General features: G+C 37.0%; 1 protein-coding gene across 17 annotated transcripts in view; it reads left to right on the top strand.

Annotated features, from left to right (window-relative positions):
• The window catches only part of FOXP1 (forkhead box P1), a 612,918-nt gene that overhangs the window by 557,055 nt on the left and 36,467 nt on the right, over positions 1-19,396 (top strand). For all 17 annotated transcript variants that reach the window (XM_067463468.1, XM_060766355.2, XM_060766354.2 and 14 more), the window contains 2 exons: positions 2,304-2,391; positions 10,596-10,679. In XM_067463468.1, the coding sequence (XP_067319569.1) occupies positions 2,304-2,391; positions 10,596-10,679 (172 nt within the window). The remainder of the gene's footprint in view (positions 1-2,303; positions 2,392-10,595; positions 10,680-19,396) is intronic.

Here is a 19,396-nt window from a genome sequence, read left to right as displayed (position 1 = left end):
TAAACCAAGAACTATGACTAAACAAGGCCAGATTCAAAAGCTAACTTTAAACCATCGTGATCCTAGCCTGGTTTCTACATAATGGGAAGTACTTGTTCAGTACAGCCTCCCAGCTTGTTTTGTCAAGGGAGCAGCATGGTTGCACGTTTGGTATAGGGAGCAGCAATGGTTGCACGTTTGGTATAGATGGTGTGTCTATATTGTGGTATATTCAGCTGGATTTGAGCATCTAAATTGGGACAATACATATAGTAACTTTAGCCTGAGATAAGCAACCTCTAGAATGATGCTGGCTCAAATAAATAGTGTTATTTCACTATGAAGTGAAAGACAACCAACAATACATGAAACGAAAAAGTTTCCCTTTCAGGGGTATATCTGAACTGTATATATTGAGACAGGAAATAAAGCCCGACTACTCATTGGAGGGAAGGATATTAGAGGCAAAGGTGAAGTACTTTGGCCACATAATGAGAAGACAGGAAAGCTTAGAGAAGACAATTATGCTGTGGAAAATGGAAGGAAAAAGGAAGAGGGGCCGACCAAGGACAAGATGAATGGATGCTATCCTTGAGGTGACTGGCTTGACCTTGAAGGAGCTGGGGATGGCCGACAGGGAGCTCTGGCATGGATTGGTCCATGAAGTCACGAAGAGTCGGAAGCGACTGAACAAATAAACAACAACAATATATTGAGAATAATTATCCAGTAGTGTTTTGGAGTCTCTGAGAAGGCCTAATCTGGGAATTGTGTTGTTTAAAAAAGTTACATTCAACTTAGGTGAGCAGTTATACATAACTGAACGGTAGAGGGTTTATTAAACGATCATACTGAATTGACATGAATGTAAAAATGATGGATAATATCACATTATCATTCTAAAACAGGCACTCTTGCTTTGCAGAATTCTGGGAAATGTAGTTTAGGGAATCCAAGGACCTCTCTAGGTAAGAATTTGAAAGGCCCTGTCCTCAACTACATTTCCCAGAATTCTGCAGGAGACAGCCACACAATAGCAAAGTAGGAATGCCCGCTTTAGAACAGTAATGTGACCACACCCTTAGGGCCTTAGAATATCAAGACAGAAAATCCCACATTATCTGAGTGCAGATATTGTAGGATTTTTCTGCCTTGATATTCTGGGATATAGGGCTGTGTGGAAGGGCCCTTCGAGTCATTCTCATGGTCAGTGTAGCCTAATTCTGACGTTATACAGAGCATATTCCTATTAATTCATTGAAAACCCTTTAGCCAAAATCTGAGGCTTCTTCAGTGCAAAGATTAACAATTATACGTAGCTCCTGATTTTGATTAGTAATGCACCTAGTCGCCTGCAGATGTAGATAACAGTAGTCTCCCTAAACACAGTCACTAAAATCAACAGGACATAATATTAGGTTTGGATCATACCCAGTTTTTAAAAACATACTTAGTCGTTAGGCAGAGTATGTGAAGTAAAAGCCACACAAGACTGCAATGGAGAAGCAAGGCAGAAGATCAGTAATAAAAAGAGAAGACTGTTTTCTCCCCAGGGTGCTCTGCAACATTGACTTCAATGGTGTTTGCTTTAGGAGAACACTTGAAAACTGGCTGCAGCTGCCCATATTCTGCCTGGGGTGGAGTGGGGGAATCAAGCTCAAAGCTGTGCAAGTTGTATTTAGCACTGAGTGCCTTCTGCACTTTTGTTTTTTGAGCTGCTTGCAATGGGTGTTCAAAATAAATGCCAAACCTGCATATGTGAGATTTTGGCATATGCATAATTTTAATGATGCCAAAAACCCATGTGCCAATACAGTATTAGTATTTGAGACACAAGACACTATTTACTTGGCTGAATGAGAATACTGTAACTTTTGAACGAAGAGATTCATAAGCTGCATTCTAGCAATTTGCTTTTTTCTTACCAGTAAATAATTTGCTAATGATTCCTCCTTCCACACAATTCTATTTTCTCCCTCTGTTTTGTATAATTGTAGTTGTTTGCAACCATGAAAATCATGTAAGTGTGATAAATATATAATGATGATTTCCCACATGTATCTGTTTATCCAAGTTTATTTTACTGCATCCTTGTAAAAGAATGCTCTACCTCCATTTATTAATCATACTTATATTTCTCATAAGTAGAGAAAATCAACTCTTCTGCAAAGTTTTACCTTTGAAATTATGCAATTTTTGAAGCAGGATAGAAGTGGTTTTTAAAAAAGAATGTGTGTGAACGCATTGCTTATTCATCCTGGTACTTATTTACCTTTGATTCATCCATTTCACTTAATAGTATTTTTTTGTTTTTGTTTTAACAGACATCTCAACAGTGAGCATGCGCTGGATGATAGGAGTACAGCCCAATGTAGAGTCCAAATGCAGGTTGTACAACAGTTAGAGTTGCAGGTAAAGATAATATATTATTTTAATTTTGTCTTTGTATACATTGAAATTTATGAAAATGACTTTTGCTTTGCTCAGCTGAAATTTGGGGCAAGAAGTTTTCAAAATTTATTTATAATAATGTTTAAAATTATTAAAGTTTGTAGTCTTCCATAAATAAGCACTGCAGTGTTTGTAATTTTCAGTGAATGTTTATTGTGTCTTGCACTTAAATTGTGGTTTTGGTGAAGAATATAAATGTTTTATTCTATTTCGTTCTGTTGGGAGTGGAGATCATCTGACTCAACAGCCAAGAGAAATCTTAGCCTTCTTTTCACTATAATTTCCCATTTTGTTCTCTCTTTCTCATTTGTGTGAACACAGACATACATATATATCTGTTTGATCGATTGGTAAATGTTTTAATTGTTTATATGCTTAGATTGCTTATATTTTTATGAGATGTGTTTTATTGTTATCTGTGCAGCATTCAATTTTTACCGGATTTGTTCGTTGCCTTGAAGCCCCTCTTGGGTTGAGAAAGGCGGGGTAGAAGTGAAGTAAATAATAATAATAATAATAATAATATATATAAGCAGATACATATACACAGCTAGACAAACTGTCGTGTAACTCTGTATCTGTAAAAAAAAGGGCGGGGTGAATCTGGTAGAATCTTTAAGACTTTTATTTTACTGGAAGTTTTTGTGGATTTCAATCTGCTTTTTCAGATGCATTGATGAAATGCAATGTACAGGCAACTGAACTGGCAACAATGCATCTGAAGATGTATATTGAAATTCACAAAACCGCTTGCAAAAATGAAACACTTGATCTTCGATGAGTCAATTGGATCCCCCCTCCCAATATATATATATATATGTGTGTGTGTGTGTGTTGAAATGGGCTCATGTTTGTGCTGATTGTAATAAATATGCTTGCTTTCTTATTTAAGTATTTATTTAGATAATAGAATTAGAGCTTATAAAGATGAGCAATTGCAAGATTATTACAGCCTATACACACATATAGCATAAACAGATATATATTTCAAAATGCTTAAAATCTGTTTCTGCCTTAGTCTTCTGTGTGGATTGGCTTTCTTCATGTGTAGCAAAAGGGCACCCAAAGAAGACAAATTAAAACAATGTACATTATATAGTTACAATTCCTTAAAAAAAACCCATCCTGTTTTGTATGCAAGATGGTAATGTAGAGATATATAGAAAGCCGTGGGCTAAGTACAGAAGATAATTACATTTCGAATTTTACTGAGTTAGTAATTTACAGCTTCAAATAGTTATAGAGGAAAATCAGCAAAAACACACTTAAACTTTTTGTTGTTACTTTTTCCTGATAGCTATGACATATTTTAAAAATTCCTTTTATCTTCTTATCTCACAAATTAGATACTTTTTTGTCCACATATCCTTCTAAATTGCACTTCCTTTAAAACTATGATCATGACACCCTCTAACTATTGTCAAAAATATTTTAATACAAGTTTTGTGAGAAATGAAACATGTAGAATTATCAACTTCACTAGACACATAATTATGAAAAATGTTTTACAATTCAGAATAGGTTTTCCTTATTTCTAAAAATATGAATTTTGCTGGTAAGCTCAGAGGACACCATCCATCAGCTAAATGCTTATCTCTAGGCAATTTAAGAAAAGTAAATCTTCCCAGTATGAAAAAAACTCCAAATAAAAGGATTTCACCAAAAGAGCAGTTGTCCATGGAGGCTATAGAAGTTCTTTCCTTTAGAAATTATCAAGGAAAGTCCATACTTTCTCAAACATTTGATCTGTTAGGTGTGGTAGACCTTCCCCAACTTGTCTAAGGCCCCCTTCATTAACTTTGTAGTTGAGAAATGAAGCACAATGGAGTAAATAATAGTAGCCCAGAGCATCATGGTAGAAAATGTGGCCTGATTAGAGTGATGTGTCCTATGAAGAGCCCAGAGGTCTGGTATTAAGTTAGAGAGCAAGTCTTTCCAAAGGCCAGTTGATGAGGAAGTGGTTATACAAAAAGGGCTCCACTGTTGTTAACATAGTTTTGGAAGGGAAACAAGTCCTGAATAAAATTTTAACAGGGACCAAGTTCTTTAGCTGTTCTTATACTGGGTGGCAATTTTTAGAAGTAATGAGTCCCAGAGTTTTGCCAACAAATCAGCCATGCATAATGTACTGTGAGCCCTTGGTATCTCCTGGCAGTCCTCCTGCACATACACAAATCTATGGGTGCTCACATTCTATATGGTGGCGTAGAAAGTGCCATCCCTTATATAAAATGACAAATGATACTAAGCTTACTTATTTATTTTTTTAAAAAAATTGAGCCTTGGTTGTTGAATCTGTGGCTACAGAACCAATGGATATTGAGGGCCAGATGTACTGCCACTTTGAATCCCACCCATGGGAGAAAAGCGGGATAAAAATAAATAAAAAATAAAATAATAATAATACTTCTCTTTCAATATTTAGCTATTATCTTACAGGCATTCTCCAAGAAAAGCATGACAACATTTTGTGCTTTGAAGATCACTTATTGTCAATAAATGTAGTAAAAGACCCTTACAATAACTCACATTTGCTTCATGATGGCTGCAATTTAATGCAGTTTGGAGATCGGAAGCCCCTTTACATTAATAGAAATACAGAAGAAATTAACTTTATTTTACATGATGAGGGAGGGACAGTACTTTTTTTATATATTATAATGGCATTGCACTTCTTTCTATATTCGAAATGGTACCTATATAAGTTGTAACATATACATTTAATTTGAAATTAAGTTAAATTGAGCCACTTTAGTTGATTTTAAAACAACTAAATGATGGCCGGCAGCAGTAGCAAATGTCTTCTAAGGCAGCACATTGGAAATATCTGTGTTGCCACTTTCAGTTCAGTTACTATTGTATTCAAAAAATTACATTTCCTGCCTTATCTACCAAAATGTTCTCATTGGATATTTTATTGCTAACATGTGTGTGCTTCTGGCAAAGTTCTCTTTGTCTTAGCACTGATTTCACACATTACGCTTCCATGTGTGGTAGTGGATTGTGAGAGTTTGCCATGGCGTAAAAACATAAAATAACAAGAGGCCAGAAATCAATTTAAAACAGAAATTAATATTTTTATAGATACATCCAAGTTGAAATGAAATACAACAGTGAGCTCAAATAAATGATTGCCCAATAGCATACCGTATTAATAGCCTGTGCGGACAGATATCTGGCCCATTAATTCATAGCAAATGCTGATACTAGCCTTTAGTGAGTTTGACTGAGCTGATGTTGAGCCAGCACTTACCTAAATCCTGAGATGATATGTGTTCATTTTGCCTGTCAAACTCTCAGAGCAAACACAACATTGTTTGGTTCCTATGAACTCCCTCCAATGGAGACAGAGAATAAATGTCACATAATAATATTGTAATTCCTGGCCATCAAGGCCTAAAACTTCCCATATGTACAGTTTGGGTTTTATTGTTATTTTCTGTGTAGCAAACCAAACCAAACTCACGCCTAGAGAAATCCCATTTATAATTCCTTTCTGGATGCTGCCAAAGCAAAAGAAAGACATGTGAAACAGAAATGAGCAACATAAAAGGATCCAGTTTTCTGCCCTGTAATCCTCCAAGAACCTCATACATTGCAAAGAATGTCAAAATAGAGAAAGAAAGCCTTTGGAGTCACATTGCTTAGTGCTGACAAACACATATCTATTATATTTTACTTATTCAGTGATTTTTAGGTCACTGATCCAGTACTTAAAAGAGTTTCCAAGTAAATCTTCTATTGAAGCATTTTATCATGTAAATGAAGAAATTTTCAAAAAACCATTTGCCCCCACATCATATTTTCCATCGGACCACAGGAATCTGCCTTACACTAGGTTGGATTATTTGTTTATCCTGCTCAGTTCTGTCTAGTCTGATACTCTGGAAGACGGGTCTCCAGGGTCTTGAGGTCTCATGATGCTTTTAACAGGAGATGACAGGGATTAAATAAGGTGCATGGAAGACATCCCCCAATATCAAGCTATACCCCTTGTTTTTTCCAAAGTCTCCATTAGATTGGATGTTCCCAAAGGGGAGAGATTATAGGTCACGTGATAAGGCAACACTTTGTATGCAGAACAGCCTACATAGCTGACATCTCCAAGCAGAAATAGAAAATTTGGAAATCCAGGAAAGTTGCTTCCAGTCAGTGAAGACCATTCTGAATTAGAATATCTAACTCCATTTCAAACAAATCTTTCTTCTGAAAACGATGATACTCATCTATGACATTATTTTAGCTTCAGGTTACCTGCTGCAGATGACTAAGATCATTTTACACATTTCTTCATGGAGCTTATTATTGTGTAGGAAAAAAAAGTGATTGTGACAAATGAAGAAGCGAAGAAATACCCTGTTTACTGCTCTGTGTGTGTGTGTGTGTGTGTGTGTGTGATTGGGGTGTGTGTGAAGGTTACGCGTAGTTTCATGTTTCGGACAGCTGCTGCACAGTGGCTAGTCAATATATTTAATCACTGAAAATAGATACATACAGGTTTGAAATAGAGAGTACTATGTAACTAGATTGGGGGAGTAAAAAAAAGATTGTCTGCCAATATCCAAGACAATCAGCCCAGGGGCCTGCAGAATAGGCACAACATGCACATATTTGTTGTGTGTGTGTGTGTTTGTCACACAAAATGGCCTTAAAAGAAATCATTAGTAAGCAAATGTAACCCCCCCCCCCCCAAACCATACCATTAGGCAGCTAGTGCTTCAAGACCTTGGGAGCCCTTTTTGGTGCCATGCTGATGAGAGCTTGCTCTATTACCATGGCCTTGTGACTTCTTCTGAGTGATCTAACTGAACAGCAGGGAGTTGCTAATGGACTTATGGGTTCATATTGGTTGCAGTTTCTGACCTACAGGAAAGCAACCTAAAGAATCCCCTGATACTTCACTTTCTCTTTTCTGTCTGGAACTCAGAAAGCTTTCTTATGTTTCATTTAGACTTCTGCCCTCAATACAAATATCTGATACTTACTCTGTTTAAAATTTACCTTTTTGTAACTGCAAGAGAAATTTAACAGATGAATTTTTAATTAATTAATTTTTTTAAACACAAACAAACAAATTTATAAACAACCCCATATATATAAAACACCAGACAAAATACATAGAAGTGTTCCTCCACCCGTAAAAACAAAACCATACAAATACTTTTTCTTAATATAAAAATATCTATAGCTAATACAACATACTCTACAACAATCATCTTTACTATGACTATCACAGCCCCCTAACACTAGAAATGTGCTACACATACAACAACAGTGCCTGCCTTCTCCGTGAGCCTCACATTCTCTGCCTGTTGATTTCAACATCTTCACTTTTCTACACTCATAAGTTTCCACTAATACTACCTTTGGACTTTTAGTAGTACTCTTACAATTGGAAAAATCAGTAGTAAATGTTTGTCCTCATCTTTGGTGTAAGAAGTTTATTATTTATTTATTTATTTATTTACTTTATTTGTATATCGCACTCTCTCAGCCCGTAGGCGACTCAGTGCAGTTTACAACCAGGTCAATATACAAAGTGCACAACACTAGCATTTAAAAACAGTAACTAAGGCAACTACATCAATATAACAGCACATCAATACATCAATATAACGTCAATACATCCATATAACTAACCCGTCACATCTCATCAGTAAAGTCATAATCCGATTTCCTCGTCCATTATTCCAAGTTCCAAGATCAATCAGTTAATTGCACTGCTTAATTAAACGCCTGTTCAAAGAGCCAGGTCTTCACTCTTCTTCTGAACGTCAGCAGAGAGGGGGCCGACCTAATGTCTGCGGGAAGGGTGTTCCACAGCCGAGGGGCCACCACTGAGAAGGCCCTGTCTCTCGTCCCCGCCAGCCATGCCTGTGAGGCTGGCGGGATCGAGAGCAGGGCCTCCCTGGACGAACTTAATGTCCTAGCTGGTTCATAGGGGGTGATGCGTTCGGACAGAAAGGTCGGGCCAGAACCGTTTAGGGCTTTAAAGGCTAATGCCAGCACTTTGAATTGTGCCTGGTAGCAGATTGGCAACCAGTGGAGCTGGTGCAGCAGAGGAGTGGTGTGCTCCCTGAGTGCCGCTCCTGTTAACAACCTGGCTGCTGATCGTTGGACCATTTGTAGCTTCCGAGCAGTCTTCATAGGCAACCCCACGTAGAGAGCGTTGCAGTAATCTATACGGGATGTAACCAGAGTGTGGACCACCGTGGCCAAGTCAGACTTCCCAAGATACGGGCGCAGCTGGCGCACAAGTTTTAATTTAAGTTAATAAAGTCTTTCACAGTTTCTCGTATTTCTGCAGTTTGGGACTCATTCAGCACAAAATTCATACATGGATCTTTGCACAAAACACCTCTTTTGTTGCAAAAACAAATATTTTTTGTGTCTAAAAAAGACCATGTCCAAATTTGACATAGAATAAGTCTCAAACTGTAAGCATTCTTGTTAGTTTCAGGTTTTTTCTTGGCAGGATTTCCCGACACTCAAGAAACATGTTTTTTCATTCATTTTCAAGCATTTTTAAAACATGCTTTCAATTCCTGATTTTTAAATCTTATTTAATGTGCTAAATGACTAGGCAAGACATACATGAACAAGGAAACTGGTGTTAAGCCTAAAGATGGTGCCTAAACTATCCACATTTTACCAGAAATCCAACTCACATGATCTGCATACCACATTGATTATACATGTAATGATTGTTAATATGCAAAACTCGTCAAGCTAAATTAGCATATTTAGTTAATTTTATTTCTAACAGAGACAATAGACTTACTGTTTGATCATTTTCAGTGTCAGTTGAGACAGAATTTCCATAAAGAGTTGCTACATGAGAGGGACAGTACATCCTTATGGTTGGTCATTTCTACACTGATCTGTTGTCACTAGTAATGAATGTTTAAGTTGCTGTTTACCAAAGGGGGCAGTATGAATATATATAGATACATAAACCGTCCATGAATAGTCTGAAATGTATGTCAAATCTCCAATTTCAAAAAGCCTTCCTTGGTCATTTTGAGCACATTTTCATTAAGCAATTCCATAATTGTCATTGGGAAGCAGAGGAGATGGAACATTAATAAGCCATTTCAATCTAAGGCACATGGAGAATCCATGGCATGGTTTTCTGTGGCCTTTAGGTGGCCTCTTCTACACATTAAGAATATCTGTTATGTTAATTAACTAGATCCTTTGGAAAGTGGTATGAAATTATGAACACAAATATTTTTCCCAGCTTTTTCATAGGCTTCTTCTACACTGCCATATAATCCAGTTCAAAGCATATAGACTGGATTTTATATGGCAGTTTAGAAGTAGTCATAGTCTGAATGCAAAGTTTACAATACAAGTGATTCAATAGCACACACTGGTTGTGGCACAGCAATTCTCTCTCAGGGAGTCTAGCTACATTTGTTGTTCTATATTTGATACCCAAAGATCATCCTTAAAACTTTTGGTTATGTTGTATAAGCAGTATAAAACTTACAACAACAAAATCTCACCTGAAATAAATCCTGTTGGCTGCATGCAAATGAGAGCATGCAGCCTCCTCTGTCTCTCCCTCTTCCCACCCTATCCATAGTTAGCTACTTTCTGTAATTCTTGTTCTGTGCACCTTGATTAATTCTTTTATTCTAGAGCTGAAAATATAAGTTTAACAGCGTGGATTTAGCTCTCCACGAACGAGGGGATGGGATGTATGGGGAACAAAAGTTATGGCGAGAAAAAGGATTCTCTGTGCTTATTTTTTAAATACTAAGTCACGAAAAATGCGTTTTTTTAAAAAAGCTACTACATTACACTTTCTGCTTTACCTTCTGGCCATGATTTTTGGTAGAGGAGGTTAGTAAATATGATTCATTAAGGTCTTTTAGCTCTCAGTGTCGCAATGAACTCACTGGTGCCACCAGGTCTAGCACTGTTTCAGTCAAAAGCTAATGCATTTTGCGTTGCAAAAAGCTGATACCAAGCACCAAGGGTTTTGTTTCACTTTTAAGAAATGGAGCAGGGGTGGTGTTGGTCACATAGTATTTCCAAATCACCAAGTAAAGCATATGCTTTCTTGTTATGTGCCAACCATAATGCCATGGTCTCATTAAAGAAGCACACTTCTGGATTCTGTTCTCAAAGGCAACTTTAACATTTTCTTTCCTGTTCAGCTTTCAAAAGACAAAGATCGCCTGCAAGCTATGATGACACACCTTCATGTGAAGTCAACTGAACCAAAAGCCACCCCTCAGCCTGTAAGTATCTGTTCAGATAAAACAAAGCTTCATCACAGCTTTTTGTAACTTCTGAGATCATAGTGACAAATGGAGACTTTTAAAATAACCATCTAATTGGAGAGAAGTGTTTTTTCTTCATCGGAAGACTAGCAATCTGTTAGTTTTTTTCTAAAAGGGCAACTGTATTAGTCTGTGTTGCAGCAAAACCCAAATAAGAGCCCCATGGCAGCTTAAATACTAATTAATTCATTGCAATTAGTTCATTCATAAAGTGCAGCTCATCACTTGGTCATACTACTTAGTGAATATATATATATATATATATATATATATATATATATACATATATATTCACTAAGTAGTATTTTTATAAAATTACTGAACAAGCATATATATATATACGTGTGTGTGTGTGTGCTTGTTCAGTAATTTTCTAAAAATTACACTTGAACATTGCAGTTGTGTATTTATCTGCTCAGAAGTTTCGCTTGATGACAGTGCAGACTCTAAATCACAACTGGCTACCAATGTTATCTATCTAATTGATATGTATAAAATAATTTAAAAGTCCTTCCAGAAATAAATACATTTGTGAAAGCTGGACCTGTAGGACAGAAGATATCCATCTCCTAGAAAGGCATCTCCAAGTTTAAAAATCCAATTTTATACATAAGATGTAAATATGCACTTCGTAATGAACCTGTTCATAATCATTTAGCATTTCTATACTACGCATCATATTTGAGGTGATAAATATGTTTAGAATTCATGCCATAAGAAATAGGAGGGCAAATCTGGCCATTCAGATGTTGTTGGGACCATAACTTGCACCATTCTTCACCATTGGCAATGGCAGTTTATGACAATTGTGATCTTCCATACATGGGAATTAAAGAAGAATATGCTCTTAACTGAAAAGCGAGCAGAACAAAAGTAAAGGACTTGTTCTGAAATACGTCTTGCTGAAATATGCAACTCTATTTCTGTGAACGGAACATTAAGGAAAAGAAGGTTAAGGAGTATTGTGGCAGTTCTTGAATATGTTAAAGTTTATGTTAAAAAAGAGGGAGACTGTCTGTATTTGGAAACCTCAAATACTTCTTCATAACACTGAAGGTTTCTTTTCTTCTTCTTGCAATCCCATTGCACAGTTATTTATTTTCCAGGGAACCTGAAAAATACAAATTCCTTTCTAGGCAAATGGTACAGATTGTGTAATTGTTTTAAGTCTTTATCTCCTTAATGCCTTTTATTTCAAACATTTTTTCTCTCTATCAACCACACATAGGCAGACTAACATATTTTCTGGGTTAATACCCTAACTTCCTTTTTACATCTATCACACTAAATCATAGTTTTAGGAGGTATTTGTATGCTTTATTTCAATGACCTTAACAGATTTGAGAGCTGGCCAAACTAACAAAATGAGTTTCAACAAGGACAAATGTAAGATACAACTCATAGGCAGAAAAAAATGAAATGTAAAGATACAGAATGGGTGATGCCTGGCTCGACAACAGTCCATGTGGGAAAGATCTTGGAGGCTTCATAGGCAACAAGTTGAACATGAGCAAACAATGTGATGCAGCAGCTAAAACCAATGGGATTTTGGGCTGCTTCAAAAGGAGTACAGTATCTAGATCGAGGGAAGTCATTGTATTCTGCTTTGGTTAGACCTCACCTGGAATACTGTGTCAAATTCTGGGAACCACAGTTCAAAAGAGATATTGACAAGCTGGAAGGTGTCCAGAGGTGGGCGACTAAAATAATCAAAGTCTGGAGACCACAAATCCTTATGAGAAGCATCTTAAAGAACTGGGTATGGTTTAGCCTACAGAAGAGGTTGAGAGGGGTCACAGCAATGGGTTCAAATTACAGGAAAGGAGATTTAACCTGAATATTAGGGAAAACTTCCTGACCATACGAGCTGTTCAAGAGTGGAACTCTCTGCCTTGGAAAGTGGTGGAAGCTCCTTCCATGGAAACTTTTAAACAGAGGCTGGATGGCCATCTGTCAGGGGTACTTTGATTGTGTTTTTCCTGCATGGCAGGGGGTTAGACTAGATGGCTTATGGGGTCTCTTCCAACTCTATGATTCTAGAGAGCAAGGAAGTAAAACTATACATTGCCATTATGCTTCTTGTATTAACTATAGATAACACTCAATTAGTTTGTACACAATTTGAAGTAGAACCAAGTAAAGGCAATATGCATTTAAATCTTTAAAATCTTGGAGTATATCACCCCTCAGTTTGCAGTCATCATATAAAACAGTTAAGAATACTGAAGCATTTTGAGGAGAAGAGTAAAATCAGTGTACCTTGCATTAAAGACTGTGTGCTATGTTTCCTTCAGTCATTTTAGGCTATGCCAGTATAATTTTGATACATGAACTTTTTCCCCTGTCTGATCAAACATTTTATTACAGTCCCTCATTCCTTCCACTCTGTTGGTCCATCTCATTAAAGGATTTTCTTGAAAGTAGATTCCTTCTGAGTGGTGCAAATATCACAGAAGTTCTCAATGTATAATGCATAGCTAAGATGTACCTTCTCCTTGTGTGCAGCCTTCATGTAATTTCTCTCAATTGTAATTTCATTTACATTGGTTAGTTCAGATTTCCAAGTGATTCAGTTATATATGTAAGATAAACAAGGAACTACTTGAAGCTCCATAGCTCTAACTATACTAGGATCTCTCAGTATAGTCCAGTTCTCACACAACCCCTACAGTTCTCATGCAAGTCCCTTTTCGCCCTACAAGATGACATAAGAAGTTCCAGAGGCAGTGTAACATGAGAACCACCAACATATGGGTTTCCTCCCGTATATATACCCAAAATCTATAGATGTGTTATCCTTACAAATAAGAACAGAAGTAGCCATTTTCTGCTAAATATGTACCGTCAGGATTCTTTTAATAGATGCACAGGTAAATGGTTGTATCACCATATAGGACTGTAATATATTTTATGGGAAGGAAATCTGTGATTCTGTAGACATAGGACTCAGCTTTCCATCAGTCTGAACCACCATGGTTAATGGTCATGGGTTATGGGTCATAGCATTTCGTCCCTGAAGAGACACAGGCTCCTTGACCTACAGGAGGAAGGTAGTTGCAAGACGGCAAGGAATATTCAGCCAGTTGACAGTGATGAAAACCTGGGAGCATTTGTTAATGAGTTCCAACAATACCAGTTCAGGATACCACGATAAATACTGCCACACTGGTAATAAACAGGAAAAAGGAAAAGGAAGGGAAAAACTGATCTAGGAAAAGGGGGAGGGAGGATGCACTGTCTTGATTAGTATTAAAAATGTTTTACATTCTGGAAAATTATAGCTTTGATGAGGACCTCCTACTAAATTTATTTTTAACTGCTCTATTGAAAATTCTGTACCACTAGTCAACATTATCTCTCAGTTGCTCAGCACAGTGTTTCTCTATTAAAAGAAATAGGCATGAATATTTTTGACTGAAAAATTAATAGCTTTTGAATTCATACACAGCAGGTTTTCTTTTCCAAAGAAGTCCAATATCGCTGCACAGCACTTGTATAACCATTTATTTAGAGTCCAAGTCAAACCTTTGACAGCTAGAGCAGTGTTACAAGCCAACATAAAGAACTCCAAGATGTAAACCAACAATAGGCAGTCTGTGTGAGGTTTTCCATTGTCAAATACATAGATTGTTTGGATTAGTTTATGTAAATGTACTGTTGTATTACCCTTTGAAAAAAAAAGATCACATTTGTGTATGAAAAGTGGTTTCGTTCACAGGCAGCATTATAAATTCCTTATCCTTTAACTTACATGTTAGAAGTAAAAATTGGTGCCTGACAGGCCCATATTGTGTGACACTCTGTTGTTGGATTGAAACAGCCTTCTTTTCATTTATTGAAATATAGAAAAATTTATTATAGATACGATCAGATAAATCAGAAATTATTAAAATATGTATAGGTGAAGCATTCGCAAATTAATTATAAAATGTAGGAATATAGTATTTTGCATATTGTATTTTCCCTGTAAGGGGGGAAAATAGTGCAGGCATCACAGAGTCTATGCTAGCTCTCGTTCCTTTTAACTCAGCAGGATAGAGCGTTGGTTAGAAGAGATCTGATGACCAATACTGCAGTGCAAAGTATTCTTTACACCCAGTAATTAATTTTTCCTTTCTCCCCATAACAGATGCAAGGTGTATGCTCACTTTTATATTTCTGGCCCAGTGTTCATGAGAAAATCATTGCTGATCCAAAGCAAGAAATAACAGAGATACAAAATTGTGTCTTGTTAATTACTTACATTGTGTGTACATTAAAATAATCATAACCAGCCACAAAATGATGTGACTTCGTTAAACAATAAATGTTTTAGCCGTGCATCATTTGATTGTCTTTGGTAGTTCTCATAGGTCAGTTGCTTTACTCTTGTCTAGGTACATAAATTAGCACTGTATTATGCTGAACTCTTTGATCAGTTCCCAGTGCTACACAACGAATCAAGAATCCCCCAAACCACACAGAGCAGCAACTTGTCAAATATAATCAAGGGAAGAAGCATGTAGGAGATTATCTTCTTAAAATAAGCAATCTCTTAGTCTTAGGATGAATGCAAGTTTCTTGAGTGTACAGATCAGCCACTTGCTTAAGGACTTGCTGGATGTCCAAGAAGTGTGTAATGGAAACATTTTATTTTATAAACAGCTGTTTCACATCTCTCTGTCTGTATGTGTACATACACAAGGAATTTGCATTTTGCAGGACAAAACAAGAAAAATGTTTCCAAATAATGGATAGTGGCATGAATATCCAGACTAGGCTATATTGGTATGCGCGTATGAAGAGGAGGATAATGGCAGAATTCTCCAGACTGGGTATAAAATCAAACGAGTTGGTAACTGGCAGTATTTTATTTATTTATTTATTTATTTATTTATTATTTACTGTACTTATACCCTTCCCTTCTCACCTCCAAAGGGGGACGGAGGGCCGCTTACAAACTATGGCAATAATTCAAGATATTCAGACAATAACAATATCAGTAAAACACAATATTATAAAACTGGGGAAAAAAATATACATATCAATTAAAAAGGAGCCCCCGGTGGCACAGTGGGTTAAACTGCTGAGCTGCTGAGCTTGCTCACCGAAAGGTCGCAGGTTCGAATCGGGAGAGCGGCATGAGCTTCCGCTGTCAGCTCCAGCTTCTGCCAACCTAACAGTTCGAAAACATGCAAATGTGAGTAGATCAGTAGGTACCGCTCCAGCTGGAAGGTAATGGCGCTCCATGCAGTCATGCCGGCCACAAGACCTTGGAGGTGTCTACGGACAATGCCGGCTCTTCAGCTTAGAAATGGAGATGAGCACCACACCCCAGAGTCGGACACGACTGGACTTAATGTTAGGGGAAGACCTTTACACCTTTATCTTATCAATTAAAATAGTCTTTCAAACAATTAAAACATATCAGTATGTGCCAGGCCTTACTATTTAACAATCTCCATTTGACGTGAAGGTCGGCAGTTTAAAATAATCAGACAATTATTCAGTCTCGGCCAAGTTGTAGCTAACGGGCCACAACCTTTCACATGTAATTCCTCCAAAGGTTCTTGCAGGACTAGTGCTTTGGTTGAAAACTAATGGTTCTTTTAATCTCTTTAGGACCGTGGGGAAGGGAGCCCCTGTTCTGATTTCTGTGGGTACACTAACATTGTAGAATTAATGTGGGTTGATACCACTTTAATGGATCAATGCTATGGAATCATTGGAGTTGTAGTTTTAGTAGCTCTTGAACCTTCTCTGCCCAAGAGTGCTAGTATCTCATCAAACAGTAATTTCTCGGTTTCCATAGCATTGTGCCATGGCAGTTAAAGTGGTGCCAAAATCCATTAATTCTACAGTGTAGCCTTCGACACACCTACCTTGCATTCATCTCTTGACTGGATCAGAAGGTGGAGACTGTATGCTTCCTTTCTCTTTATTGTGTTGATTGGCTGGGCAGGAATTTATTGCACCTTAAAACGTTTCAGGAGACCTGTAGTCCTACATACCTGAGTTTTGTCCCAAACCACTCATGTTTGTTTCTGAGACTTGGAATGAGAGCAGATAAACAAATCAGTTGTGTCTTTGCTTTTGTGAACTTGAAAGAAGGGCTGAATAATTTGTTTTATGATTTCGATGAGCCCATCTTAAAACATCCATTATTCTGGTCATTCCTATTGCAGGGCACTCTCAGTGTAGAAAAAAAACAAGAGTAAGAATGTTCTAGAGAATAAAAAACTTTTAAAATGGCTATAAAGTCTCTTTTTTTACACCCAATTTTGCCAAATGTTGTCAAAGAAATATTATAGCACTTCATGATAGCATTCTATCAGCTGTCTGTTAAGATTTTTGCTTTTAACCGATCTTGGGAGAATTTATATTCTAATGTTGTAGCTCTTCTGTTATTTTCTTCCACGTATGAGGTTGAGATGACAGAGGGAAACCAAGGCCCAGGGTGCTTTTCGATGGCACTACACAGCTACAAATTGCTTCCCAGAAAAGAGAAAGGGTTTGCATTCTTCTTTCTTTGGCTCAAAGGTCTTTTTTTGCATACCTGGCAGTACATCTGTCTTTATGGAGCTGACATAACTGTTGGCCATTTTTTATGTATTTTCCTTTACCCTAACCACAGCAATTAGGATTGTTTTGAAATCCTGTTTTTAGCAACTGTAAAAACAAAGCATTAAAAAATAGCCTTTTAACTGTGAGGTAATGACTGAGCATTTTAGCTGCTGTAGCTGTATTTTATAGTTTGAAAAATAATGATATGTAGCAATAAAAAGAGATTTGCAAATGCAACACACAAAAGCTGTTTTTATATACTGTTTTTCATTAAGTCCCACTCCTCAACTTGGGTTTCCTTAGTATCCCTGCCAATAACAACACCTGCTAAGTGATTGCTGCCTGCCAAATACTGTGTTGCACACAGTTTTAATATATATATTAAAATGCATATGTAAAATTTTCATGGGAGTAGTGCAAAACCCCACAAAAATTAATGGACCCAACATCCATCCACCTTCACTGGTTAGTGATCAGTGGCTATATAACTCAGAACACCTTGGATCCAAATATAGCAATTGTTGCAGCCGTGATCATGGCCAGAGTGCCAGCAGTGGAGAAATCAGTGTCCTGAATTACCACAGATGGGCTTAACATAGTTTGCATGAATGCTTAAAATGTGTTAGATCTCCTGGTGTTATTTTCATTCATTGCCACCAGACTAATGGAAACCCTTTTAAATAGGAAAAATATAGGTAAAGTGTATGCATATGTGTGCATACTTTTGTTTGGTTTGTGTCCTCATGCATGTGTTAAAATAATGTTGATTATTTTGAAAGTAATAGTAAGATGAGACAGAGAAATGTATTTGGCTTCGTTCTGAGTACATTCAAACATTAGGGTGGTTGTTGTTTTAAATGACTGCTTAACACTAAAGACGTAGTCTCCTGTGTTCAGAAAAAGTGGGATTTGATTTTTCTGGGTTTCCATTAGTCTAGTGGCATTTTTAAAAAATGCTTTGTAAACTCATAAACTTCACTGCTGCAAAAGATCAGACCCACATGACCAATTTTAGTTGAGGTTAAAGTTGTAAAAGGGAGGAGTAGAGAGGACATCATTGGAAACTTTTCAGGTTGTCTGCAGGGTGGTAGTTGATTTTTCTAAGGACGATGCCAGCTGTTTTAGTGCTAAAGCTCTAGAGTGAGTTTCAAAAACTTAAAAGTCTTAAAAGGAGGCAGGGAGCAAGAAGCTAGGGTTGGAGTCTGTGGTTTGCAACAAAGACAATTGAAAAAGGACTCTTTATTTTTCTTCCATCCAGCCTTGTCCCCTTGCTACCATTATCCCTTTCTTTCTTGGCAAAATACAGAATTTGGAGGGGAATGAGCAAGCAGCCAAATGAAAACAGTGGGGCAAATAAAAACATTTAGCGGTATGGAGAAACCATGAAGGTAGTTCATATACATTTCATTTAAAGCCATTAGCAGTAGGTTAGAATACTGTAGGGGCTCTGAAACTTTCAACCTCCAGGGCGCACTTAAAGGATTCAAAATCATTGAGACCCCAGTCTCAAAACAATGGCCAGGGCAGAACTCATCCAGAATGAATCACTGAATCTCATAGATTATGTTTATACCCTTCCCCATGCTTGTAATTCTATTGTTCCTCTTCCTCCCATACCTGTACCCTCCATTTTCCACGGGCTTTCTTACTTTAGCCCTTCTGCTCCTTTATTACTTTGTCTTAGAACAGCTTCCCTTATAATAGCTTCCCTCTCTTTTCTCTCTTTTTTAACCACCAGAACCCATACAGTATTTTAACTAACTGCTAATTGCTTTAAACAAAATGTATATGAACTGACTTCATGACTTCTCCATACTGCTAAACATTTCTGACTTCTTTTAGTATCACCTTTACTTCATAACTCTTCTTTATTACCATTCCAGCTTCATACTCCTTAATTTTTCTTAATTTTTCATTGAGGGATTTTCTGGGACCCGTTTCTTGCACTCAAACAAGGACCGGGATGCCAATACATGTTGCTTGGAAATAGAAGTGTTTGCAATGTCAGATTTTTTGAGATTTTGGAATTTGTGTATGTGTATGTAGTAAGCTATTTTGGAAAAGAGACTCAAGTCTAAACACAACATTCATGTTTCATAGAATAATAATAATAATAATAATAATAATAATAA

Source organism: Anolis sagrei, chromosome 2 (assembly GCF_037176765.1).
Source record: "Anolis sagrei isolate rAnoSag1 chromosome 2, rAnoSag1.mat, whole genome shotgun sequence".
Classification (NCBI taxonomy): domain Eukaryota; kingdom Metazoa; phylum Chordata; class Lepidosauria; order Squamata; family Dactyloidae; genus Anolis; species Anolis sagrei.
Note: the sequence above shows the minus strand (reverse complement) of the source record. Positions and strands in the feature narration are given on the sequence as shown.